The sequence below is a fragment of the Candoia aspera genome, chromosome 2 (genome assembly GCF_035149785.1).
Source record: "Candoia aspera isolate rCanAsp1 chromosome 2, rCanAsp1.hap2, whole genome shotgun sequence".
Classification (NCBI taxonomy): Eukaryota; Metazoa; Chordata; class Lepidosauria; order Squamata; family Boidae; genus Candoia; species Candoia aspera.
This window is the reverse complement of record NC_086154.1, coordinates 75563608-75590674: the sequence shown is the minus strand read 5'-3', so window position 1 is coordinate 75590674 and position 27067 is coordinate 75563608. Positions and strand designations below refer to the sequence as shown.

General features: G+C 37.3%; 1 protein-coding gene across 2 annotated transcripts in view; it reads right to left on the bottom strand.

Moving 5' to 3' along the window:
* FAM13B (family with sequence similarity 13 member B) overlaps positions 1 to 25754 on the bottom strand; it is a 74935-nt gene extending 49181 nt beyond the window's left edge. Inside the window, exons 1-7 of one of the 2 annotated variants that reach the window (XM_063292265.1) lie at positions 25444 to 25754; positions 9315 to 9481; positions 7491 to 7679; positions 6521 to 6733; positions 4346 to 4520; positions 3583 to 3724; positions 2193 to 2362 (exon numbers count right to left, since the gene is read on the bottom strand). In XM_063292265.1, the coding sequence (XP_063148335.1) occupies positions 2193 to 2362; positions 3583 to 3724; positions 4346 to 4520; positions 6521 to 6733; positions 7491 to 7647 (857 nt within the window). In that variant the 5' untranslated portion in view covers positions 7648 to 7679; positions 9315 to 9481; positions 25444 to 25754. The remainder of the gene's footprint in view (positions 1 to 2192; positions 2363 to 3582; positions 3725 to 4345; positions 4521 to 6520; positions 6734 to 7490; positions 7680 to 9314; positions 9482 to 25443) is intronic. The other variant, XM_063292266.1, reaches the window with a different exon arrangement.
* Positions 25755 to 27067: the final 1313 nt, after the last annotated feature.

Sequence of the window (27067 nt, the reverse complement as noted above, 5' to 3'; positions counted from 1 at the left end):
ACAGTAAGCTGCCCAATCAACATTTTAGTACTAACAGGCTTTTTCATCCAACTCCTTTTCAGTTTAAATCATCACAAAAATATATGGAATATATAAACCAACTGAGTGGTTTATTCTAATTTCAATTATTCTGTATCACAGTTTATATGAGCCCTTAATGCAGTCAAAGAATGGGAGAAGCAGCTCAAACTGTAATAAAACTGGTTTATCCAGATATAAAAGTTAATAATAATCAACAGAGATGAGCTATACAACAACAGGATCACAGAAAGCAAAGGCTTTCTAGCTTTTGGTGTTATTCAGTATTAGCTAAACACAGAGAATCTTAATAAGTGACAACAATAAATGTACCTTGAATTTCCTTTCCAATTGGCTATGTTATTCATTATTCATCACAAGATATTAATTAATCCTACAATTTATGAACACAGAACTATCCAACTTATGAAACAGAGCTGAATGATATTGAAGAAGTTCATAGCATCAACATCTAAAAGTAAATGCAGACACATGAGTGTCAAAGATTATCTGGAAAATTTGACTTTGGTATAGAAAAGAGATTGGTAATGCAGTGTCTACAGACATATTGCTCACTATCTCTGGACATCCACTGAGCCCTCAATTAAAAATTATATGATTGTATCCAATGCATGAAAAAGTTAACTCCTGAATTAGTCACTGTGTATGTGTATAACAAGAAAATGAATACTGTTTTATAAATGTGCTTTTAACATTTCCTCTCACACCAAGACTTATGAATATGGGCAATCATGTCACAGAACTGAATCAGAAATAATTGTTAAAATATAGTTGGGCATCAGCTTACAGACTCTCTTTCCTCTTTTTACATGATGTAGTTTCTGAATTTCTGGCTCATAACAAACTAGTTGGCTGCTATATTCAAACCATGCAGGCATTAATAAATGAAAAAAATTATTTGCCTACATTTCAGTTCCATACACAACAATTTTAAATGGGATTCTACTACTGACTTTTCTTGATTTAAAGGCATTCTGGCCATTTAGGATATAGCAGGAACCAATCAGGCCTTAAGAAACTATACAGAATTGCAGAAAACTAGCAGTTACATTTTTCCTATTAAGAGACCATGTAACTTTACGGACTATTAGAAATCAAGGAAGAGACCAATTAGTGGGATATTATTCTGACCTCATCTAGCATTCTGTACACTAATTTTATTTATTTATTCCTCAAATTTATACTACCACCCATCTCCCCCCAAAGAGGGACTCTGAGTGGTATATATACCACTACCTCCCCTCTTTCATTAAAATATATGTGTTAATATTATTAATCACAATGTCTATATATTGACTTGGGCATGGTGTTCAAGGGCACAAATTTGGAGTCACTGCAGGAATTGGAGCACCCACCCCAACACTCCCCTAAAGCAAGCCTGCAGATACCCATGACTCCAGTATCAATTACAGTATGTCCCCCAGCATCAGATATGGCAGAAGCCAAATAGAGTAATAATGCTACACTTACACCTTGCAGCTTTTCCTCAGAGATCAGGTTAGCCACAGTGGGAATAGAATGTTGGATCTTGAACATTAACAAAACTCATTTTTCATTCTTATGAAGTTTCTGTTACCATACACAATGTAGCCAACAAGCCAGGACTTAATTCTATTTGTTTTTCTATTAAATTCATCATATTAGAAATGTAACTGATCTCAGCTCAGCAAAATACAGGTCACACTTCAGATGAAGTTGGGCATTGTTAATTAAACTTGAGAGAATTGAACAAATTGTTTCAAGCATAAATTAACTGTTAAGCTTTGGATCATGCCCACCAAATTCTTGAATGAAACAATAAAAACATGAAACTATTACTTCATTAAATTGTGAAATGTTATGTGAAGCATTAATATCCTGAAATTTTGCCATGGGTCCAGAATTCAAAATGTTAACCAAGCCAAGGTGATGTAGTATCAGAGACGCACTCTGGCCTAGATGGAGGAAACTCAGATCTAAGATCATTGTGTCAGCTTGACTACATTACTGTTTCTCTGTCTGACTTCTGTGACAGGATGGTTGAAAAGTTGTTTCCAAAATTTTGCACAACTGAAATCCAAAAATCCAACATTAAAAACAGAAGCATCTATATTAATGAAGTATACCATACAGTGTATTGCCTAGTAATACCATTTTAGTATCCTTGATGATACCTTGTTGATGCTGAAACACTACATGACTCCAGGATGCTCTCCATCATATCTTGAGGCTCTGTATCTTCCCTATATTTCAAATCCTCTGCGTTTTCTTCCTCTTCCTCTTCTTCTGGCAGTTCTTCAGACTGCTCAAGCTTTATATCATCTTCATCCAACAAATCATTTATCTTTAAAAAACGAACAAACAAAAACAAGAAACATCAAGACCCCATTTTCTCAGATAAAACAAATTAAATTCCAAACATTTGGGGGAAAGTATATGCCAAAAATAAAGTGGATCAAGTTTTATAGATAACTATGCTTTCAATCTCAACTCAACAAAGAAAACAATGAACCCCTGACCTCATAGCCAGGCATAATGCATATGACATTCAACTTTAAGCCAATACACAAGAGGAAAAACAAAGACTTCCATTCCTTGAAAGCCACAAGATTTTTAAGGGATTTAATGTGGACCTTCTTTAAGCAAAGCACATGTAGTATCAGGAAGAGTAGCAGTGTTCCCTAGTTTCATAGTCACTGCTCTCCTTATTTCTGAACAATTCAATGATTTAATAGTCCATAGATGTAATCGACTAAATTTGTGTTCAGACTTCACCACCAAAATAATGGGCAAGTCAGCTATTTCCAAAGTCTGCCTAGACAGACACTGATTCTCTGCGTATGTATTTTTCCTTGCTTCTTACTAGCCTTTGTACTTAGTTTCCCAGTAGGAGACAGAGATGTTAAATAGTAACATCAAATGACTTGGTTTGTGTAACTATTTTCACAGTGTACTTGTAGAGAAAGAATAAATTACATATAACTGGAGCATGCTGAACAAAGCTGTCTGTCTGTCAAACCATGATTTTGTCTCAGTTTAAATACCACTACTTCAAATCATGGCATTGCACATTAATGGCTACTTGAACATCATTCTACACTATGTTTTAGAAAGTCCATCACACTTCCCCTCTCTCATACAGCAAAGAGGCAGGTATGAGCGTAAAGTGACAAGGCTAGACTTGTTCACATCTCATTAAAACACAGCTTAACGTGTTGTCTGAATGCTGTCAGTTAAGATTCCCCCATGAGAACTGGTTTTGTTTCCTAACTGAATATAATAGCCAGTAGCTGCATATCTGCAAACAGGACATCTAGTACACATCACTTTAGAATTTTCATTTGGGCTATTCTCTGGAGAATATAACAACAACAGGGTTCTGTTACAACCCAGCTGTTTCAAAAATCCTCTGCACATGGAAGAAGAAGAGAGTTAGGAGCACAAATGAAGCCTAATTAGTAAACTAAACTAGAATTTTTAGACACAGTATACTGTACAGTGAAACATTTCTATTTTTACATATAACCAATATTTTATTTAGCCAAAAATACATTAGTTTCTTACCTGCTCAGTTACTGAACTTAAGTCATTAGATGAGAAATCTTCCTCTTCATTTTCAAAGAGTTCATCATAATTCTCTAGCAGTCCTGCCATTATTCTGCTAACAAGTTCTTGCTCTTTCAGATCCTCCACATCTGTGTAAATGCTTTAAAAATGTCCAAAACTAAATTCATGATTTTTAATGTTACTTTATCAAATGTTGTTAATATTTCCTACTCCAGGGATATCAGAGGTAGAGATCTTAAAGGATAAACAGGACTGCCTGTACACCACTTTTCTCCCTAGAGCTAGAGAACCTTCTAGAGCACCATCTGCAAGAGATTACCATTTTTGGTTTGTCTAGCAATGCTGGGCCACTGCTTGAATTACCCCACTCAATTTTGTATTTCTGAAATTGGGAGGAATGAGGTCTATTCATCACACTAATCAGAAAATGATTTACTACTACATTCTAAGCATCTAATGTAACTATGGAATTACATGTGAAGGGATGAATGGTGGCCAGATCCAATATTTACACAGAAATTAAATTTTGTTAATGTAGCAAAAGAAAAACCTTCGTACACTATTATACATCTTATCTTATTAATAGAAAAGCTAAATTTAAGGAGCATACAATTTTAACATAATAATATTTAATAGAATTTGCTGAATTAACAGGAATAAAAAATGATAAATAAATTACTTAATTGTTAGATTACAGGAGAAATTACCTAAATACACTTTTACTCTAAAGTCTCATTAGGGGAAGGGAACAATATCTTACTGAAAGATATCAGGACCAAAAACTGCAGCCAATGAACTTGCAGACCAAATCTCTTCATGATGTGATGCTACATTAGCTAAAAATCTACACAGAAACTTTAATAAACTGTAATTCACAGGCGGAAGCTGTTGCAAGAGGAATCTCAATTTTCTTCCAAACTCATCTTCATTATAATCTGTAAAGCATGACAGAATTTTCAGTAAATTTTAATGCACTGTTCCACATTTGATAAATTCAGTTCCAATACCAGTATGAAGTTTTGTGTAGAAATGTTCAATTCCATTTTAAAAATAAATTTTACAACCTAAAAAACTTTTCAGTAATTAAACACACTTTTCACCTCACTTGTGCTCCTGATTCAACTTACCATTTTAGCAAACTTTTCTACCATCTCTATTTTGCTGTACAATTGTTAGTTTTATGTTACATTATCTTTACCTTTGCCAGATGGATTTAAATTATCTAAAGTAAAAGATATGTAACCAAAACATATTTTAGTATGTAATTAAACATTCTCCATTCTCTCCCTAGTTTTGCAATCATTTTGTACATTCAATTAACACCTGAACCTGCCATTATAACCATACAGTTCATTCTATGTTAATTTAAAATATTTCTTATGTCTGCTCAATAGGCTTTCCAGCTTGCTGACAGAAAATACAATTGCATTCTATATAAACATATTAACCAAAACCAAAACACCAGAATCAGAAAGCACAGATACCAAGACTGTTAGGTTATTCCTTTCTTTTGGAGATACATATTACAAGCATATCAGATCAGCTTTGAAAAAGGTATTATTAGGCTGAAAAGGAGAAACGAAACAAAACACTGAATAAAAAGATCTATATTAAATATAGTACATGCAGCAGTCAAGAGCTACATTCTGATTCTGCTTATTTATGATGAGCGAGAGAACTCATGCACACTACTCAATTGTTCAAGCTTCTCTCTTTCTCTATTACAACCTAGTTATGCAGGTCTGTGCACATCTTTCAGAGAGGTGCTTTTTGAAGGGCTGCTCTCAATGTTAGGGCACCCATTGTCTTTTGAAGGCTCAATGAAGCTGCTTCAAGGCCTTTTCCCAGTTAGCTGAACACATAAGTATATGCACACAAGAGACATCTGCTAGAACCGTTGCTAAAACAAATGCTCAGAAGCCCTAGAAAGAGGCTTGAAATGATTGCACCAAATCTTTAAAAGACAGTTGCCTTGACATCAACAGGTTCACAAGAGCACATGGCTTGCTTTGCAGAGCATTCCTCCAAATTTCAGAGCTATATCTATGTACCAAGATTGACAGTCGCCTCTGAATCTATTTTTATTATCAACATTATTTTAAGAAAAAAATAGACTAGTTTATTTAGAAATTGATTGCCAAACACTCGGCAGAAGAAACTGAAACATACCGGGGCATACATTAGGAATATTTTTCTATTAATTATAGAATAGAGTTTAAGAATGATCCTGACCCTAACTAAAGAAATATGAACTATTAGTTGAAGGTATACAACTTTCAAAATACCTAAATATATTTGGGGTCCTGTATGTATTCAAATGTTCAGATAATTAAGATATCAGTTAAACTGGCAGGAAATAAAATGCAAGGGTATTTTCTCACACATGGACTTAACTTAGTCCACCCAACACATATTCTTTGAAAGGTCAACTGACCAGCTTTTACATTAGATTGTTTTCAAATTTCTGAAGCAAAAAGGGATTATATAAAAATAGATGCATCAGGATCTATTAACATAATTTCTTTCTTTTTTTTTTTGCTTTTAGTTTTCCACATAGGGCCATAACCCATCTCTATATATCAAGTCAATATAAAATTAACAGAGCTCCAAACCACATAAAACCCAATCATCAATATCATATAGTATGGATTTATCTGTGTGAAGAGGTAGATAGGTATTATCCTGTGACCCTAATAAATGTTCTGTTTACATAAGAATTATTGAATGGACCTAGAAGTGGGAGAAGTACATGTTAGTAGGCTAGTTCTATTCCCACTACATATAGCTTCTATTTTTATCAATATCAAACCAAGATTCCCAGTGACCTTGATACACATTTGGAATGTTACAGAGGAAAAATATTTCAGGCATTTTAAATTTCTAGACTAAATATTTCTTAACAGTTTTTTCACATATATTGAAGTCATTCCAATACCTTGAGGCAGTTGTATCAAATGCATATGAAGAGTGCCAGGAATAACTGGTTCTGGAAGTGCTTGAAGAAAAAATCTAAGAAGACTAATAGCAGAAGGTACATCTGCTTCTTTAACCAGGTCCACATCTTCTCCATTATCATATCTTTGCCGAAGCCACTCCACTGTTTCTGCATTCCCATTGACTTGAAAAAGTCCTTCTTGCTCTAGACCTCCTTCAGTTAGGATGAAAAAAACAGTACTCCACTTAAAATGAAAATACATTCATTTCTTGACCTATGAATGTCACAAACAAAAACAGGCAAGAAATACAACCCTAGCCAATGCTGCTACCCAAAGAAACATTTAACATCAACAAAAATATTGCAATGGTGTGCAAAATATTTACCATTTAAACTGTTTCACCCACGAAACTCCACAAAACTTCCCATTTCAAGTGTAAACTACTCTTTTGAATGGAAAATAGGCTGAAGAGAGTTTAGAAGTTGTGAAATGGAGCATTACATGTGCAAAAGAGCTTGTTTCTTGCTTGGAATACTGTTACAATGCCACTAACATCTGTTTTGTGCTCAAAACAGGATTTTTAGGGCATTTATTGAAGTTTCACACTTAAAAGAGTTCAAATCAAACATTTTACACACACTTAAAAATAAAATATACTAAAGTTTCTCCCATGAGATTTTATTTGTGCACTGGAACTTTCCCTTGTTCTTTCCTCCAAATCTGCTCCAGAATGTCCCCAACCCACAAGAGCAGATTTAGTGAATACATGTGGATGGGAGGGATGGGGAAAAAAAATGTTCCACTACAGATGTTTCTTAGACTATAGGAGTGATACAGAAGGCAGTAGAATGCCATTCATTTTTATAAAGTGTAGTAGAGAACTGTATTCATAATTTTCCAAGAAGTAAAAAGTATTTATATTGTCAAGTTTTTAATTTTATCATTAAGGCAAAGGATGAAAATACATACCATGTTCCTCAATATAGTCCACAACATGGCGGACTATGAATGGAACTTCACTGCCTGGTTGCCCTTCCTGCTGCAGTTCATCAAGTGGAATTCCAAATATTTTATTAGTGAGAACAGAGTTGCAATTACTCAAAGAAGGGGAGGAGCTCTTCCTCATATCTTTATGCAGCCCAATGTCAAAGTGTCTTTCTGAAAATAAATCAGTTGTAGATTTAACTCCTTCAATGTAATGCACTGTTTCCCACAGACATTTATTACCTGAAAAAGGATTAGAACCACCTCAAAGTGATGATTTCATTAGATGCTGGTTGCCACGCAAATTTACACTAGAAGCTGGGGTACTCAGAATCAATACCAAAGTTTGGCTAGTTATTTTATTTGCCTGGATAAGGCTTCACTTGGCTCACCTAGGATTCTTTCATCAATAATTCTTGACAATTACAAATCAAAGTGGTAGAAGGTTATTATGAGTAACTTGCTTTCCTATCACTGTTCCTCAAGCTTTTCTCTCTCTTTAGGATTAGAAAAGCCCAAATAAGTTCTCACTTCAGACACAACTCAAAATTTAAGTCAAGTCTCAACTATATATCAATCTCTCTGAGAATCCCAGAAATGCTTTCCAGAAGCTTCTTATCCTGCTTATTCTTATAACTTCTACCTGATTAATTTGAATCACTTAAACAAATTTTAGAGTAAAGATTTTTAAGATCTAAGTATCTTGGTCCCTTTATTGTAGTTACATATCATACGAATATTGATTAATTCATGCTCTTATTGACTGTATTTTACTTTGTATTCCAGTCTAAAACCACATTAAAAGTATTGTATACCAGATATATTTAGGCCTCTAAATAAGAATGGTAAAAGTAACACAAAATCAATATAAATTTATTACTATGTTACAGACATGGAACCCAGTGGACTTCTAAATAATTCCGTTTGTGTCGCATAATCATTTTTATGATAAGCCAAGTAAATTGTAATACTATATTAAATAATACATTACAGAAATATATTTTTCATGTACTATGTACTCTATTTGGGAATATATTTTTCTTACATTTTAAATAAAAATTACATTCTGCCTTTTTGCTGCAAGATCATCTAAGACAACTAACACATACAGTACTTAAAACAGAAAGAATAAACAAAAATCAAAATAAAATGTATGAGTATATTTACAGGACTTGAGTTATTTATAAAAATAAAAGTGAAATAAAAAATAAAGAAAACAACTAAAATGCTTGGTGAAATAATGATCCTTTAATAATTTGCCCCACACACACACACAAAAGAAGAATTAATGGGCTTCCCAAGAAAGGCCCAATTTGAAGAGGATTACTCTCTGTCAGCCTGCTACTATCACAGCCCATGCCAAGTAAAAGATTTCCTCAAACATTAGGAGACATCTCAGGGAAAAAGAGAGCTGCAATAGTACCTTTATTCAATTTCCTGTCTCTTGTAATTTCAGGATCCAGACCAAATGTGGCTCTATTGTGCTAAACACTGAAAGGTCAGAATGCAATTTTAAAATACAAGCACCTAGAATTCTGAAACAAGCCACTTTCTCTCTAACTTTAAACACATTATAAACTGATCATTTATTATTTTCATCACACACTGCTTAACAGCAGATCACAGGGGAAAAAAGGCTTTCACGTTACATATGAAAATGTGCACAGGCTACCCAGGGTTGCAGATCACAGTGTACTTACCACACTATTGAAGAATACTTTCCATTATGTTCCATTTTTATAAAGGAGAAGCTTTGAAATCAACACAGCTTAAGAATATCTTAAAAAAATAATAGTTGAGAACACCTACCTCACAGCACTTAAACACCTATGTTCACAAAATATCTTCTACGCCAGCTACCCTTACTGACCAAGCATTCTTTTGTCATTTATGGTTGCTTAAGGTTATGGCAGAAGATCAGCCTGTAGTTCCTCATTGAAGAAGGGCAGAACTTGATCAGTATCTCAGCTATTAATCTGAAAAACATAAAAAAGCATTTGAGTACTTAATTTCTTTTAACAATGTGTAAAAGAGATATACTGTGTTTGTGTGTGTGTGTATATAACTCACAAATAGAGCAAAATTCAGTGGTATGTAATGTGTTTCCAACTGGAAACATTTTGAGCTTCAAACACCTCATTCTGAATTCTAGTATCTTGTTTCAAGTTTAGGGCATCTGTTTGTGACCTTACTAAAAATTTCCCAATGCCATTTCAGCCATGTCAGAAATGTTTCAACCTTAAGAATTGTGTTTCAATCTTAAAATGAGGGCATTTCAAATTCAGAATTTTCCAGGATGGTCAACAAAGCATCAGAACATTTCTAGTAAGGTTAGAGCAATATATCTTGCCCTCAGAATGGGATGTTTCATGTTCAAAACCAACAAGTAGCAGAAACTTTGCACTCATCCAAAGTATGGCCCAAATGAAATGTAAGAATAGATCATGGAAATAAATAAAAAGAGATACAAAAAGAGTGACTTCCGACTCTCTACAGCGAAGATATAGATAAAAAATACATCAATCTCTTACTCCAATTTTAACCACAATAAACATTTCAATAGTCAATTTCATCTCTATTTATTTCTTTTTTCTTTAGTTTTCTTTTAATCTTTATCTTTTAATCTTGTCATCTATTCTTTGAAAATATAACGTTTTAATAAAAATAGAAAAAGAATAGATCATGGCTTCATATTATTGATTAATAATATTAACTATGCAATCCAATGGCTCTCGGGGTGGGTGTTATATACAGGAGAAGACTGTACAACTCTAAAGCATGTTTTCTCCTTGTACTTATTTTTGTATACATAAGAAAGGAAGAGACAGAAATACTCAGGTTTAGATTTAACTAAGTTTTCATGATGTTCAAGCTAAAAATCATGCATTTATAGCTAGGATTAGTTAATGAACCAGAATGAGATAACAAACTGTAGTTTGGTAGTTCTACTGAAATACAGAAACATTTTGCCATGAGTGAGATGAATAAAAATAATTGTCCAACAAGTGGTTATATATTACTTACTGCACCCAGCAACTATAAAATAAAATGTACTTATAATATATATTTTAAAATAGATATATTTATTAAAATATCCTCTTGTAATTTACCAAATACTTATTTGCACTTAGACATGGTAAATAACAACCTGGAAGAAAGATTTCCCTCCATTTTTCACACAGCAGTACCTTTCACAAATAGGATGGCTTAGTCCTGGTTGCACAAAAGAAAAGGGCCACTCTGTAATTAATTAGTTAAAATACAAGTATATCACCTCAACAAACAAGGATATCCCACTTCATGAACTGTATTGCTTTACTCAATATCTATCAATCAAAGCATTAGGGAAGCAACTGAACTTACATCACTTTCCTATATTTATTTAGAGTAGAATACCAACCTTCACCTATCCAGAAAGTTTCCACATACTCCAAAATAAATACTGTAAGACTGTAGTGATGGTAACTAAGATAGACACACAGTTCACAGATAATGTACTTACAATGTAGGAAAAAAGCATGTTGTTGTTTTTTTAAAACTGTATGTTTGTAGGTGCAGTTCTTCTAGATAACATCTAACACAGTTTGAAAGAAGACTTGAAGAAAGTTTATCTATTTAAAAAGTCATGGAATATGTACTATTCCTAACAATTTCTAGAGGGCTAGCTATATTAAGTATTTTGCAGCAACAGCAATAAAGAGTCTTACAGTGCTATAGTGACTAACAAAATTACAGGTAGTCCTCACTTAACAACCACAATAGGGACTGGAAAATTGGTTGTTAACTGGTACAGTTGTTAAGTCACCATGTGACCAGCCCTGATTTTACGACTGTTTTACAACAGCTGTTAAGCGAATCACTGCGGTCGTTAAGTGAATCCAGCTTCCCCAATGATTTTTTTTGCCAGAAACCAGCAAAAAAAAAAAAAGTAGCAAACCACAATCACATGACCACAGGACACTGCAACTGGTCATAAATACAAGCTGGATGCCAAGTGCCCAAATTGTGATCATGTGACCACAGAGGTGGTGTGACAGTTTGTAATGATTGTAAGCGCAAGTACAGGTTGTAAAGCACTTTTCTCAAGGCCGTCATAACTTCGGGCCTAAACAATCGGCCGGTAAGTGAGGACTACCTAGAATATTCTTGTGCAAATATTCTAAAGCATTAAAGTTACTGCAATACAATACCTTTGCTTTCCTATGGAAAGTAATCAACACCAGCTAGGTAACAATATATTAATTTTATCACCTTAACAATATGGATCATGTGTCATCAAGTCCAACTTTTACTTCCATAGAGTGCCACAGGGAAAACTGTCTTCACAATTCTGATCTTTGTAGGCACAGACACATCCCAGCATCCAAATATCTTCTCCAAGGCCTTCACTGCTACCCTACCAAGTGCTAGTTTGCAGAATATATCTTGACTGCTGGTTCTTTACTCTTGATAGCTGATCCTAAAAGGCAGAAGTTGTCATGAGTAAGGATGGCGAGCAGGGGGCTCCCCCCAGACTGTCAAGCGCATGCGTAGCACTGAGGAACTGTTCAGCCATTCAGAGAGACACAGATCGGGACCGCCTTAACCCTTGGGGGTTATATGTCTGGGTTTTTCCCACGCTTCTTGAGTTTGTTAGGATTGATGTCCTAACTACCAGGAAACACACTGAGACAATGAACTGGTCTCTAATATTTATTACTAGTACTTAACAAGAATCCTAACAAACTGAAGAAGCGTGGGAAAAACCCAGACATATAACCCCCAAGGGTTAAGGCGGTCCCGATCTGTGTCTCTTTGAATGGCTGAACAGTTCCTCAGTGCTACGCATGCGCTTGACAGTCTGGGTGGGAGCCCCCTGCTCGCCATCCTTACTCATGACAGAAGTTATTCACTACTTCAGTATCTTCATTGTTAATTCTAATGTTGGTCCCTGCACCTGCCACGATTAGTTTGGCCTTTATATTTAATTTAGTCTCATTTTTTTCACTGTGCTCCTTGAGGTTCATTACTGGAGATTGCAGATCATTTGCATTTTCAGCTGTGTATCAGCCCAGCACAGGTTATAGATGTTTCTACCTCCAATTTTAAAACTCATCTGCTTCCAATCTATCTTCCCTCAATATATACTGAACATACAGATTTAACAAATAAGGGGAGATTATACAGCTTTGACTCACTTCTTGTGAGCTGGTCTGTTCTACCACGTTACATCTCGACTGTAGCTTCCTATTCTGTATTTAAGTTTCGCATGATGTTCTGGGATTCCAATTTTCCTAAGCACATTCCATAGCTTGACCTGGCCAACATCATCATTATACAAGGTCTCTGTATGATCAACAAATCACATTCTTTTCGTATTCTTTGGCCTCCTCAGTTATCCAGCAAGCATCAGCAATATTGTCTCACGTTCCTCCACTTTTTCAAAAGCCAACTTGAACATCTGGCATTTCCCTTTCCATATAAGGCATTAATATGCATTGGATGATCCTAAGCATTATTTTGCTAGTATGTGAAATTAAGAATACTGTATGATAGTTTGCACACTTTGTTCAGTCTCCTTTCTTTGATATTGGTATATAGACTGATCTCTTCCAATCTGACGGTCACTGTGTCATTCTCCAAATTTGATGGCTTAGTTTAGTTAGAACCCTTATTGATTCTTCTTCTGTTGCTTGCCATATTTTCATAGACATTCCATCAATTCATCTAGCATTCTGACGTGGTAATAACCACAATGCTTATCTAACTTCATATACTCCTTCCATCTTTGTTTGAACTTACTGTGAGCAGTTACCATCTGTTCATTGGCAACCTTTAGCACATCAATTCAAGGTTGGAACCTCCTTGAGTTCAGAGATTTTGGGGAAGACTTTTCTTATTTTTCCAATCTGTTTCCATCTTCAATGTCTTTATCAATATCACTGTAATACTACTTCTTACCTCTTTGAAGAGCTCTCTGAAATTCTTTGTTAAGTTCCTTTCTGAGGTGTTTGTCTTTCTTGGCTTTGTCTTCTCTTTTTGAAGATTTCCACTGTTTGTTTTGACATCCAGTTTGCTTTCTTCTATTTCTTGGTCTTTGGCAGTTTCTTTCCACATTCATCCTTAATAAATTCTCTGATTTCATTCCACAGTTTCTCTGGTTCTCTATCAGTGGTTCAGGACTTCAAATTCCTGATGTTCTCCTTGAAAATGTGAGTATAAGTTCAAGATCATATTATAGCAATTAGCTGGCTTTCTTCTTCCACTTTAGCTTGACTTGGAACTTGCACATGAGCAGTCTGTGATTGTTCCACAGTCACCCCCTGGCAATGTCTTTGCTGTTATAACTGAATTCTTCCAGCTCCTTGTGCCAATAATATAAAAGGTAAAGGTTTCCCCTGCACAGTCATGTCCGACTCTAGGGAGTGGTGCTCATCTCCGTTTCTTAGCCAAAGAGCCAATGCTGTCTGAAGACGCTTCTGCGATCATGTGGCCGGCATGACAGGCACAGAATGCTGTTACCATCCCACTGAAGTGGTACCTATTTATCTACTTGCATTTGCATGCTTTTGAACTGCTAGGTTGGCAAGAGCTGGAGTGAGTGCAAGAGCTCACTCCGTCACGTGGGGCTAGGGTCTCAAACTGCCGAACTTGCGACCTTCCGATCAACAAGCCTGGCGTCTCAACCACTAAGCGATCACGCCCCCTTCAATAATATAGCAATAATAATAATAATAATAATAATATAGCCAATAATATAGTGAATTTTATTTCTCTGTACTCCATCTGGTGATGTCCATGCATTGCTTTGGTTGAAGACTGCATTACAGTCCAACTAGATTTCCTCAATATTTCCAACTTTGTCATTCCAGACTCCAACCCAAAAGAGCATAGGTTACTTGCAGGTTGATTTCAGATTGAATTAGACCATAATGTGGACAGTATGATAAGTACAGTAGAATCTCAGTTAACAGGAACTCAAACAACTGGCACTCTCAAGCAACTGGCAAAAAAATGAAGAAATATGTTAAATAAAAATTGAAATAAAAACAATTTTTAGCAGAAAGATAAGTTTAAACCTGGCCCACCGCACCACACCGATCCAATCCCCCTCCAGCAGAAAGGCAAGCCCAAACCTGGCCTGCCACACCGTGCCATGCCAACCCACCCCCCAGCAGAAAGGCAAGTCCAAACCCAGTGCTCCATGTTGCACCAACCCCCCCCCCAGCAGAAAGGCAAGTCCAAACCCGGCACTCAGTGCTGCACCGCACCAACGTCCCACAGCAGAAAAGCAAGTTCAGACCCAGAGGTAAGCCCAAACCCACCCCTCCACTAGAAAGGGATCAGATCAGTGCGGTGCGGTGCGGTGCGGCACACCAAGCCTAAACCTACCCTCTGCCAGAAAGGGATCAGCCGATCCCTCTCTAGCAGAAAGGCAAGTCCTAACACAGCACGCCTATTTTTAATAGTAACCCTCAAGCAACCAGAAACTACATTTATCCTGCATCTACCAATCCATGGGTGCCGGTTAACTGAGATTCTACTATATGTTTTTCCTGCTACCACCAAAAATATCAAATAGAGCTACTGTACTCACAGTTATTTACTTCACATCATCTTCAACACAGTTCACTAAACTTCATAAAGTTTTGCATTATTCTTAAATATCCCATCTTGATGATGGGAAATTCTTACTTCAATAATTTATAGCACAATTCTATGCAGGTTTATTCAGTTTTAAAGTTCAATGAATCCAATGCAGTTTATCCCCTAATAAATGGGATTTCAGTGAATGTACTATAAATCAATTTGTATTTTTATCAATAAAAATTCTATAAAACATTTTGAAAAATAAGCAGTTAACCAAATTGATTATCACTATAGCCAATTAGGGTTAAAAGTTAAATACAGAATAAAGGAAAATAATAAATTGTGGAAAACTAGTAAAAACAAAATTAGCAGCAACCACAAGCCCAGCTTTAAGTTGTAACTAACATATTTAATATGACTCTTATTCATTTCTGAAGGTCCCAAGCAATTACAAGACCACAGCCAAATAGTCTAACTCTCCTTCCTTACACTAACGTATTTCTAAATATTCATCCATTACAAAATGCTCACATTTAATCAAGTTTTCTAAGTACATTTTAAAAGCTACCCCTACAAGTCACAGTTCTCACACATATGGAAGTACGCAGGAACAAGAAGTCATCAACTTTATTTCAATGCTCACACATTTTGTGCAGATAGAAAATATTAGTGATCTGCTTTAGATCAATCCTACACTCAGTAAGAGAACCAGGATGGTACCATGGTTAAAGTGTTGGACTATGACCCAGAGACTCAGATTCAAATCCACCTTCAGCCACGGAAGCTGATTGTATAATTTTGGGCTGGTGAGTCTCTCTCAGCCCAATGTACTTCACTAGATTGTTGTTACGGGGAAAAAAATTGAAGGAAGAAGTACTAGGCTGTGTCAAATTCCTGGAGGAAAGAAGAGATATAAATTTAAGAAATAAAAAATAACTCTAAAAACTTATTTCTAAGAACCCCAGAATAACACACACATACTCACTGAAGAAGCAATTGATAATTAAGGTGATTGTTTGTGTTAAGTTCAACTTCTAAATATAGTAAAATAGGGAAAGCATACAGGACGTGGCTTCTGCAATTCCTTCCAATTCTATTACTAGCAGTGATCATGGGAAGCATACTTTCTTCTGTGTAAAAAAGGAATATGTTGCCTCAGTATGTGTGTATGTGTGTTTTGATTCCCTCCTCATGATGTTTATGGGTGTTTTTGTGTGTATGTGTGTACACTGGGATTTACAAGGCAGGGTATGTATGCTCCACTCCAGGTTTTATGACCAGAATGGAGAAGGGAGGGAAGCTGAAAACAGATGAGTGGTAACAGCTGAGCAGCTACCTAGCTGACTTCCCTATAAGAATGCATAACTTTTCTCTACAGCCCCCCACCTCATTTTGAACTCACATTTCTTTTGCTAGCTTCTCCCCCCACATCAAACTGGATCCAGTTCTGTTCAGTTTTCTGAGAGTTATTCTGCTGATTGACAGAGTCTTAACCACTTTTATATAATTTATTTCCAACACTGGGTTGGAAAAAATGAAAAAGCCAAGTCTTCTTTCAAATGCTTGACTCCTTGTGATCTCATGGATATATCCACGTGTGTTTATATTACAATAATACAGAAATGGTCTACCATTGCCTTTTTATTGGATTTTTTAAAAACTTCCCAGTCTACCCTACAGCCCTGCAATTTCCTGCTGTTCTCTCTTCCAAATATTAACCAGTTTTTCAAGATCTGAACAAGTCATTAGGTACTGCTACTAGCTGGGCTGGAGTTCTAAAATATGTAACAATTAGAAATAAATGTAAAATCAAATTGCTTATTGGCAAGTACAATATAGCTAAAAGCTTTATCAAAGGACAGTGTTTTTTAAAAAATTAATAAAGAGTTCCATTAGATGGAAAGATTAATGAATTAGCTCATACTTACTTTAAAAAATCACATTCAAACAATAAAATAAGTACAGATAATCACAATTCCAGATGACTGAGTTACCAAAAATGACTCCAAATACTTCAATGGAAACTTTTATTCTACTGCACCCAAAGATACATTTTAAGGATTAGTACTTCAGGCTGTAAAACCCTATTGAATATAGCATGATTTAAGGCAGTTGGAAAGGAATTCATTTTATTCTAAAATTCTTATACTTTTTCATGTGCAAAAATGATATGAAATGTAATTGTTAAGGTTTTTATCACTATCATTCTCATATGAAATTCTATAATTCTCCTCCTAGCATTCTGTCCGCTCAGTTTCAAACCATATCATTTAATTACGTTTATTTTTAATTTCATACACTGTTAGAAGCTCCATGTTTAGCCCTTTTCACCCACAATCCCATCAAATCAATCTCTACTTTCTCTGCCTATCTTAGCAGTTCCTTGCTCTTTTTTATTATATTTTCTGCAGCTTTTTCTCTCTCTTTATGTATTATACAATATATAAGTTTCATCCTAAATTTTTGAAGGAGTCATTCTCTTATATGTAATTTTCCCCCCATTCACAGCCCCTTTCACTATGACATGGTATAATGGTTAAGGGATTAGACCAGGCCCACACAACTCTTAGAGGGGAAAGGGCAAGTGTGTGATACCTTAAAAATAATTGTAGGCCAGGAAAGAATACTTGGCATGGTGATCAGCTGTTTAGTGGCTAGCGGCTCAGCAGCAGTCAGAGTCCCGTAAGGCCTGGAGATGTTGGAGGGGCAGAAGTGGCTGCGAAAACCAAGGCGGTGGCAGCAGATCCTTCATGGCTGCAGCAACATTTGGTGGCAGTGGATTGATTTTTCAAAAAACATCAGTGGATCACGTAAGGCTGCTTGGCAGGTCATATATGGCCCACACGTTGTGCAGGCCTGGATTAGACCCCCCCAAAGATCAGACATGACTTGGTGTTTGCACAGGGGACCTTTCACCTTTCACACAGAGAACAAGATTCAGCTTTGGCTTCAGCTATGAAACTGGGTGACTCTGGTCACCCCTTCTCAGGTAAAGCTTCCTCACAGTGTATTTGTGGAGAAAAACAGGAGAAGGGGACACTAGGTATACTACGTTGAGCTCCTGAAGGGTTAGGGTTATGAAAGCTGAAATAAAAATTGAATGAACGAATAAATATTTCCACCAAGTATTTTTCATACTTCTTATTTGCATAGCTTCATGTACTTTTTATGTTTTATTGTGAACCACCCAGAGTCCCCCGTATGGGGGAGAAGAGCGGTGATAAAAATATGATAAAAAAACAAACAAATAAATAAATACTTCTGTGGCATTCTGTAACATAATTATTTTCACTCCATTCTAGCTGCTTCCAAACCATCTTTCTGAGCATCACATTCAATTCATTCTGTTGGAATCCCTTATTACGTTTTCATGCACAATCCATACTTGCTCTTCCTAAAGTTGTTCTACTTCCTTTAATCTCTTTCATCAAATAGTCACCATTCCCATACATTCCTGAGTACCTGAATAGCTCATTCATATTCTCCTAATTGTCTTGTTCCCACCCATCCATTCATAGCCAGTTAACTTCTTCCTCTGGATTATATTTATTTAGAATATTGGAGTTTTCCCACAAACTCATCCCTGTTTCTTCCATTATCACCATTCACTGGAGCATGTTAGCCACCTTGAGGTATTTATAAAAATAATAAAGGCGGGATAGAAAATAAATAAATAAAAATAAACAACATGCAACTAGCACCATCCTATAAATTTCCACATTCATATACACACATAATTCATACCAATTTATACTTTGACACATATTTTAGCTTCTTCATAACTAAACCTACATCTTCATTTCCATGTTTTTAGCAACTCCACCCTATAAGATTAAACCTTCATTCTTATATATCAAGACTGTTCTCTTTCTCTAGTTTCACATACATACAATATAATTCTTTTTATTAATCCATGTTGTTTGCCATTTATTTCTCTTGCATTTCAAGTTGAAATCTTCTATATATCATAGTTAACATTAGGTGATCCCACAGACGTTTACTTCCCACCATGGCTTTGCTCTGAGGCTCTCTTTTAATGTTCATTAGTAATAGAGAATAGGTACTGACTAGGTTTCTAGCCTTAGTCATATCCAAGTCACATGCAGCATTTCCTTCTAATGATTAGTACCAGTCAATTTTGGCATATTTTGTCCATTATGCAACATGCACAGCCAAAGTCCAGTTTGATCATGCTATCCTATGCATGCTAGAATTAGAGACAATTTTACAATTGTCACTAATTAGGAGATATTGTTAAGTAAAATGGATGAAAAGGAAGTCATAAACACCATTTGAATGTGGAAAATGGTAAGAAGGTAACTGTAAAAACGTTAAAATACAGATGTGAGTTGCTTATGGACTTGCTGTATGACTTTTTCTAATGCATGTACAAAGACTGCATCCATAATTGATAGTTGGAAGAATGCCTTTGTAGCAACAGTGAATGCAAAAACTAGAATGGGATTAGTTGTTTAAGGATATCTGGAAACGTGCTTGGTAGAATTTTAACTGAAAGCTTGTAAGAGATGACAACAAGCAAAATTTGGGAAATGCACTGCAACTTTATGCCAAACAGATACTGAGCAGATGGAATTGTTGCTTTTCAGTCAGTCTTTGGGAAATTTGTGAATGTGGGAAAGTTTACTGTACATTTCTTGATTTAGTGAAAGGGTACAATAAACTGCATAGATGTGAATTATGGAATGCTTTACACAAATATGAAGTTGAAAGTTGGTTGGTGAATGCAATGAGAATATATGATGGAAATAAAGCATACGTTAGAATATAAGGAAAAATCAGTGAATGGTTTAAACTCAGTAGGTATACTAGAAGGATGCATGCCATTCCTTTGGTTGTTTAATGCATCTATGGTTAAATGTATAAAGGAAGTCTTATGGTGAGACTGGAGATGTTTTGGCTAGGGACATGAATGTATAAATACTTTTATATGCAGATAATTCTCTGCTGTTGGCTGAGGACCTGAATGATTTGCAATGAATATTAGACTGCATGATGCAATGAGGAGTATGGATCTGAAAATTATTTATTTATTTTCTATCCCGCCTTTATTATTTTTATAACTAACTCAAGGTGGCAAACATACCTAATACTCCTTCCTCCTCCTATTTTCCCCACAACAACAACCCTGTGAGGTGAGTTGGGCTGAGAGAGAGTGACTGGCCCAAGATCATCCAGCCAGCTTTCATGCCTAAAGTTTCTTAGCCCATTGCCTTAACCACTAGACCAAACTGGCTTAAAAATTTAAATTAAAAATTAAAATTAGTGTTATTAAACTCCATAGTAGCTGTGTTTGACAGAGAAAATGGAGTGCACAATTGCAAGTTACAGGTAGTCCTTGCTAAGTGACAACTGGGACCAGCAACTTGGTCGCTAAGTGACACGGTCACTAAGTGGAAAATCATGTGACCACAACTGTGCTTATGATTTTACTTTAGCTTTCCTTTTTCCCCACTCCCCCACTGTGGTGCTCACCCCACTGCTGGGATAATTAGCAAGTAGAGAATTAATGTTCATATTTACATTCATCGGAGAGGAAGGGATTACAAGAGAGTAAGCAGGCACACTGTGGGGATAACACATCAAAAGGAATACACTGGCACTTGCTGTTTGCCTAGCATGCTCAGGGCTGGGAGCTGCGAGTCCGCTAGGCAAATAGCCAGTGTATTCCCCACTGTGTGCCAGCTTACCCTCTTGTAACCCCTTCCTCTCCAATCCCTCCACTCTGTGGGGGGAGGGAATGGATCAGGCACAGGACAGCACATACTGACTGACTGTAATGGCAAACATGTGACCGAGAGAGACCAAGAAAGTTGGCAAGGTCCTCAAGAAGATGGAGGGAAAAAGGCAACGTATAAACTTATATATGGATATGGTAAAATCAAGAATAGTTCGTAAGGATATAGAAGTATGGAGGGACACAGTGAATGGCATTGGTATAAACTAGCTATTTTTCTTTAGCTCGTATCTTTAATTTTTTTGGCTCATTATTGTTCTTCTCTATCCTCTGCTCAACATTGCCTACTTTGAAAAAGTATGGGGTCACTGGATTATATGCCCGGCATTAATAATTTTCCCCTTCTGTCATGAAAAATGATAATTCAATGGCTGAAAGATCTCAGTAGACCTTACTCAACATTTTCAGAAGCTATGTCTAGCCCTCAAGTTGTACATCTGTGATGTAAAATACAGAGGAATATAAAGAAAGCAAGGAAAAGGTGAATAGACAAAATGGATGCAGGGAATAACATCTCAAGGAGAAACTCCTCTGAGCCCTGTTCTGAAGTATACGATGAGGTACAGGGAATAATATAGGTGTAAACTTGATATAGCTATATTTTTCTTTTCTCCTGTCTCTACATTCTTATGCTTACTATTTCTTACTCTTTTTCTGTATTTTGCATAACAGTCTTTACCTAAAAGGGGACAGCATGAGTATGTATGTAAGGTTTTTAATAATTTCCAAAACAGCATTAAGAATTTTTCATTACAGTGTTCTTGTATGATTTAAAATAACTCCTCTACAAGAAAAAATAAAGTTACTTGCCTTATCTAAACATTGTAGTTATTTGCTATAATTTCAAAAGACTTTATTTCTCACAGAACTACCCACTCCTCTGCCAGATTCCCTCGCATTTGGGTTCTTCTCATCCTCCACAGTCAACAAACTGTTTAGATGTTTCCCATGCAGCCTCAAGAACCTTGTAACGTAAGAATGATAAAAAACACACTTGAAATACTGTGCTACATAATACATTCTCCTCTCAAAGGAAATTCATCTGCATTATTTGTACCAATGTATATATTGATAAAGAATTCTTCAAGAAAAAAATAAGTTAGAGATCGTTGTTGTCAAGTATGACCTCTTCTAAAACTGAAGATGACAAAGCATACACATTACAGAATTTCAAAGAACAAGTTACTGGCCATGTTTTTAATCTACTGCAGACGCTAAGCAGAGCTCTCTGTCCCCCAAGACACTGAGGACTCCCAGTGGTGAGAGCGCTCAGGCATCAAATGCCCTCCCTACTATGTAGCAATTGAAGCAGGAAGAAGAGAGGGAGAGGATAAGCCACACAGCCACTACTTCTCCACTGCCATTGCAGCAACAGGCCTCAACCATGCAAGGGTCTCAGGAGATAAGCAGAGAGCAGGAACCACTGGGAAAGCCACCAGGTCTTCCAAGAGCTCTGTTTCCAACTCATGGATCACCTATTCTGGGCTTGCTTCCAGGCAATCTGTAGCAGCAGCTACAGCAGTTCTTTCCTCGCTTGCTCCATCCCTCCTTCCACACTGCTCCTCTACCACAGCTCCTATTGGGGCCTTGTCCAAGCAACCAAGTTTATTAGAGGCATGGGGCAAGGCAGCTGCCCGTCACTATTGGTCACCTCATTTGCTGTTACAAATAATAAAAGAGCAGTCAGCCTCTCTTCTATGAACCAAATACCAAAGGATATGAACCAAAAATATAAGTAACACTGAAGATGAATGTAAGTACACTAGTGCAATAATGTCACTAACCAACTGTGCACCCTAAGAAAACAAGTGCAACTTTTACAACACTATAATATAAGGCTCAGTGATTCTTCTGATTTCAGTACCAAATAACTTTTTAGAAAAACATGCGAATATCTTGCTACTTTTAACCTATTTTGTTTGACAGCTTTTAAAAAAATACAACACAGATTTTATTCCCCATATGTATTTAAACATAATAGACTGCAGCTTAGCTGAAGACATTGCCCAATTCTTAAAACAAATAGCTATCAGAAAATAACATAATTCAGGAACAAAACAGCAGTCAGTACATCTTACATAACTCATACCAACATGAGACACCTGATCCTGTTGGCTTCCTCACAGGTTTTACTGATTTTGCAGTGTAACTCTATACATGTCTGTCTCAAAATAAGCTCCACTGAGTTGATGGTGTTTACTCCAGTGGTAATTATTTTAAGAGTCCACCTTGAATTATACTATTTTACTACTAAATGGTAATTATCAACTCTCACCTTTAGAAAAGGAATGTAATGCCTATCTCAAGAAAAGAGCAGCAAAGGAATATCAAAGTTATGTAATGTTTATTCTTCATGCTAGGCGCAATCAAATGTATTATTATACATAGCAAAGTCTGCCATAATTGTGGCAACAATACAATTTCTGTTACCATTTCTTTAAAATGTTGAACAGTATTTCAAACAAGTATTCTGCTTTTAAACAGATTTTGCAAAATATACATATGAAGATGGACCCAGTACGAAATAGCTAATTAAATACAAATTCCATCACCCAAATGTTTTTTAATGCAAGCCAAGAGCAATCCAAAAAACCTTATTTCTTGCCTAGTGTATTCTTTACCTGACTGTATTAACAATTCTGCACTAACTGGCTTTTACAGCTTCTTCCTTTCATCGTAAATTATTGCCCCGTGCTGTATTTTTCCTGGCAGTTTTCATATTACTTCTTAAAAGTATGCTTGTATTACTTTTCATTTCAAGTCAGCTTATTTTTAAAGAAAAAATAACATAGCTCACAATATTAAGCCTATCTAATTTATTTTTATAACCCATTTAAAAAAAGCCTCAATAATTAGTAATAATAAAACATCACAGTATAATAGAAGGCTTGAGTTCAGATGTTACATACAGGATAAAATAGCCACTCAGCCCCCCCAAAAAAAATCTTTTAGAATTTTGGGCAAGTACAGGCAGTCCCCACTTCATGAGGCAGACAAGACTGCAGCAGGTACATGGTGTTATGCCAGTGGCTACTGCAGGAAACATTTCAAGGGCAGATGGCATTCTTGCATTTTTAAACACCCATGAACATGCACTTGGGAGCATGCCCAATATTATTCACATCAACCGATACCAGCATTGGTTATTTGTAAAAAATGTTTAAGGCTTAACTTGGAGAAATAACGGTACTTAAAGTAGCTGCACTGACAACTCCTGTTTCCATTATTCCTAATATTTCAGAGATATGTTCTTGACATTTCAGGTGAAAAAGCAGAATTATGTAATGAAAGCAGCCATGGTTATTGTATTTCTATTTTCTGCTCGAGACAAGCACCATGTGCTATGCTGATGTTCATCCCCATTACTGCCTGCTACTATTCATGACATCTGACATCCCATACCCCTCCAATTTCTGATATGTTTTCCTAGCAGAGACAGGGAATATAAGACCTCTCATTGTAAACACCTTCCTGAATCATGTCACTGCTCTAAACATCTCAGTAAAAGAGCATCAACCTCAATAACTATGCCTATGATAGTTATGTAGAGTTATCAGACCAAATTATCACTGCTCAGAAAAGAGTTAAATTAAAAACTCAGGATAAGTTCTCTTTGATAGATACAGACAAGTTTCACAACCTTGGGGAACCAGTTTCAAATCAGCTCGTCTGTTAAAGAAAAATGTGCATTTGCCTAGGAACCAGAGCATCACAGAAACTTATGAGAGGTACTCTTGTATTCAAACCAAGATACCTAGAACATGCCATAACACTTTCCTGCAGATAATGATCAGTAACAGAAAAACATGAACGCTATTACAGCCCTCATTAACTGATGCTTGAGAAGTTCTCTTGGAACATCAAGCACCACGAAAACATTACCTAAATTTGATTTAACTAATCCTTATAAATTATATCTTTTTCCAGCAGTGCTGATGTAATTCAATTAGTCATACAGGTCTATTTTGTCCTGAGAGAATCTTTCTGTGCTTGCACCTGCTCTGTTTATGACACCTGATCCTGAATTAGAGGTTCATCTGTAGGAGTCGGATAAGACTTAGTCATAAATGTTTGTGATAGGGGAATTACCATTATTCCCAACCCCAGGATTCTAGTTCAAGAAAGAAAAAGACAGAATTAATATGAGTTAACCTCTATCCTATTTCCACTATCAGCAAGTACATAACTGGAATGCCAAGAATTACATATCTCAAGCACTGCTGTTATTCGCTTTATCCACAGATGTCCCCAAATGTTTCTGCAACTCTAGCCTGTCCATGGCAACAGGAAGCATTAACTTAGTGTACCGGACTGATTTTGTAAAGTAATAACCGTTCCACTCATCGTAAGGGATAAATAGTTATCGCTCCAACTTCCACAACTCTCTAAATCGCAATGGCGATCCCAAAGCAGAGTCCCCCACCCGCTTCCACAGGGAAAGGCTGCCTGCCGAAAGGCGCTTTCCGAGCCCACCGCCCCGCCGCAGGAGCCACCGAGCAGAGCTGCTCCTATTCCCGCATCCCTCTTCCTATTCTGTCCTCATCGTTTCAGCTCCCTCCGCCTTCCCCCCCCCGCCGACGCTGTGGCGCGCATGCGTGCCTGCAATTCCCTCACCGTTGCCGGGTGACTCTCCCCTCGGCCCTCAGTTTCAGCAGCAGGTTTCTCCGGCTTTTTCCGTTCGAGGGCCCGACTTGACTAGGTCCCGCTCGGCTCTTCAGGGCTGGTCCTCGAGCGGCGACAGCCGAGGGTAACAAGCGTGAAGCTGCCGTCCCGGTCCCGGCCCCGCCCCTCGAGGCCAAATAAATGCACAGTCCCTGGCGCGCGACCGAAAAACCCTCGCTCCCCGTAGCGCGAGCTTCTCCGCTGACGGACTCGTCAACTGTAGTAGCAAAAAGCAGCAGCCGCCTCGAGAAGGAAGTGACGCGAACCTGATTGGCAGGGAACACCAAGTGCGCACGAGCCCTTCTTTCCCTCCCCTTTCTTCCCTCCCCTTTGGATAGGAAGTGACGTTTACCACGCAGGGAGGGAATCATAAAGGAGAGGAGGGCTTAGGGAGCCATGTATGTAAATTCCGGCTCGGGCGGAGCGGGTGGGTGTGGTCGGGGATAGAGGACGGGATGGCGGCTGCGCGGAGGGCCGCGTCCGTAGGGGCTGCGCCTTTAGGAGGCTTTCGTCCTTCAGACCGCTGTTAGTTGGCCTCGCAGGGGGGAAAAAAGGCAATTGGTGGACTTGCTGGTTGCAGTGAGGAGGAAGGCGACAGCTACTGAATTTCTGAAGTGCAACCTCAGAAGATTAGGGAAAAACAGTTCTTATTGATCACCTTTATATTTTCTAATCATTAATCCAGAATAATTAGTTTCCTCTGACTCTGTATCTACAGTTGTTAACGGAAACAGAAAAAAACCTGCTGCCATCTTTGTTGTACTCTGATCGGTTATGTGCTGCCAAGTTGATGTGGACTCCTAGCGATCACAGAGATAGATTTTCTCCCTGACGATCCATCCCTAACCTGGTCTTCCAGGACTTCCAACGCTGCACTCGTGGCCACTGTAACTGAGTCCATCCACCTTGCAGCTGGCCGTCGTCTTCTTTTCTTTCCTTCCGCCTTTCCCAGCAAAAGAGCCTTTTCCAACCCAGTTTACTAGCCCTTATGCAGGTTTCATTTATTTATTTCTACAGTGCTTTGTCTTCCAGAAGGATTTACAAAAAGGCCGGGAGTGTCTTCTTTGTTGTTGTTTATTCGTTTAGTCGCTTCTGACTCTTCGTGACTTCATGGACCAGCCCACGCCAGAGCTTCCTGTTGGTCGTCAACACCCCCAGCTCCCCCAGGGACGGGTCCGTCACCTCTAGAATATCATCCATCCATCTTGCCCTTGGTCGGCCCCTCTTCCTTTTGCCTTCCACTCTCCCTAGCATCAGCATCTTCTCCAGGGTGTCCTGTCTTCTCATTATGTGGCCAAAGTATTTCAGTTTTACCTTTAATATTCCCTCTAGTGAGCAGTCTGGCTTTATTTCCTGGAGTATGGACTGGTTTGATCTTCTTGCAGTCCAAGGCACTCTCAGAATTTTCCTCCAACACCACAGTTCCAAAGCATCAATCTTCCTTCTCTCAGCCTTCCTTATGGTCCAGCTCTCGCAGCCATATGTTACTACTACGGGGAGCACCATTGCTTTAACTATGCGGACCTTTGTTGTCAGTGTGATGTCTCTGCTCTTAACTATTTTATTGAGATTTCTC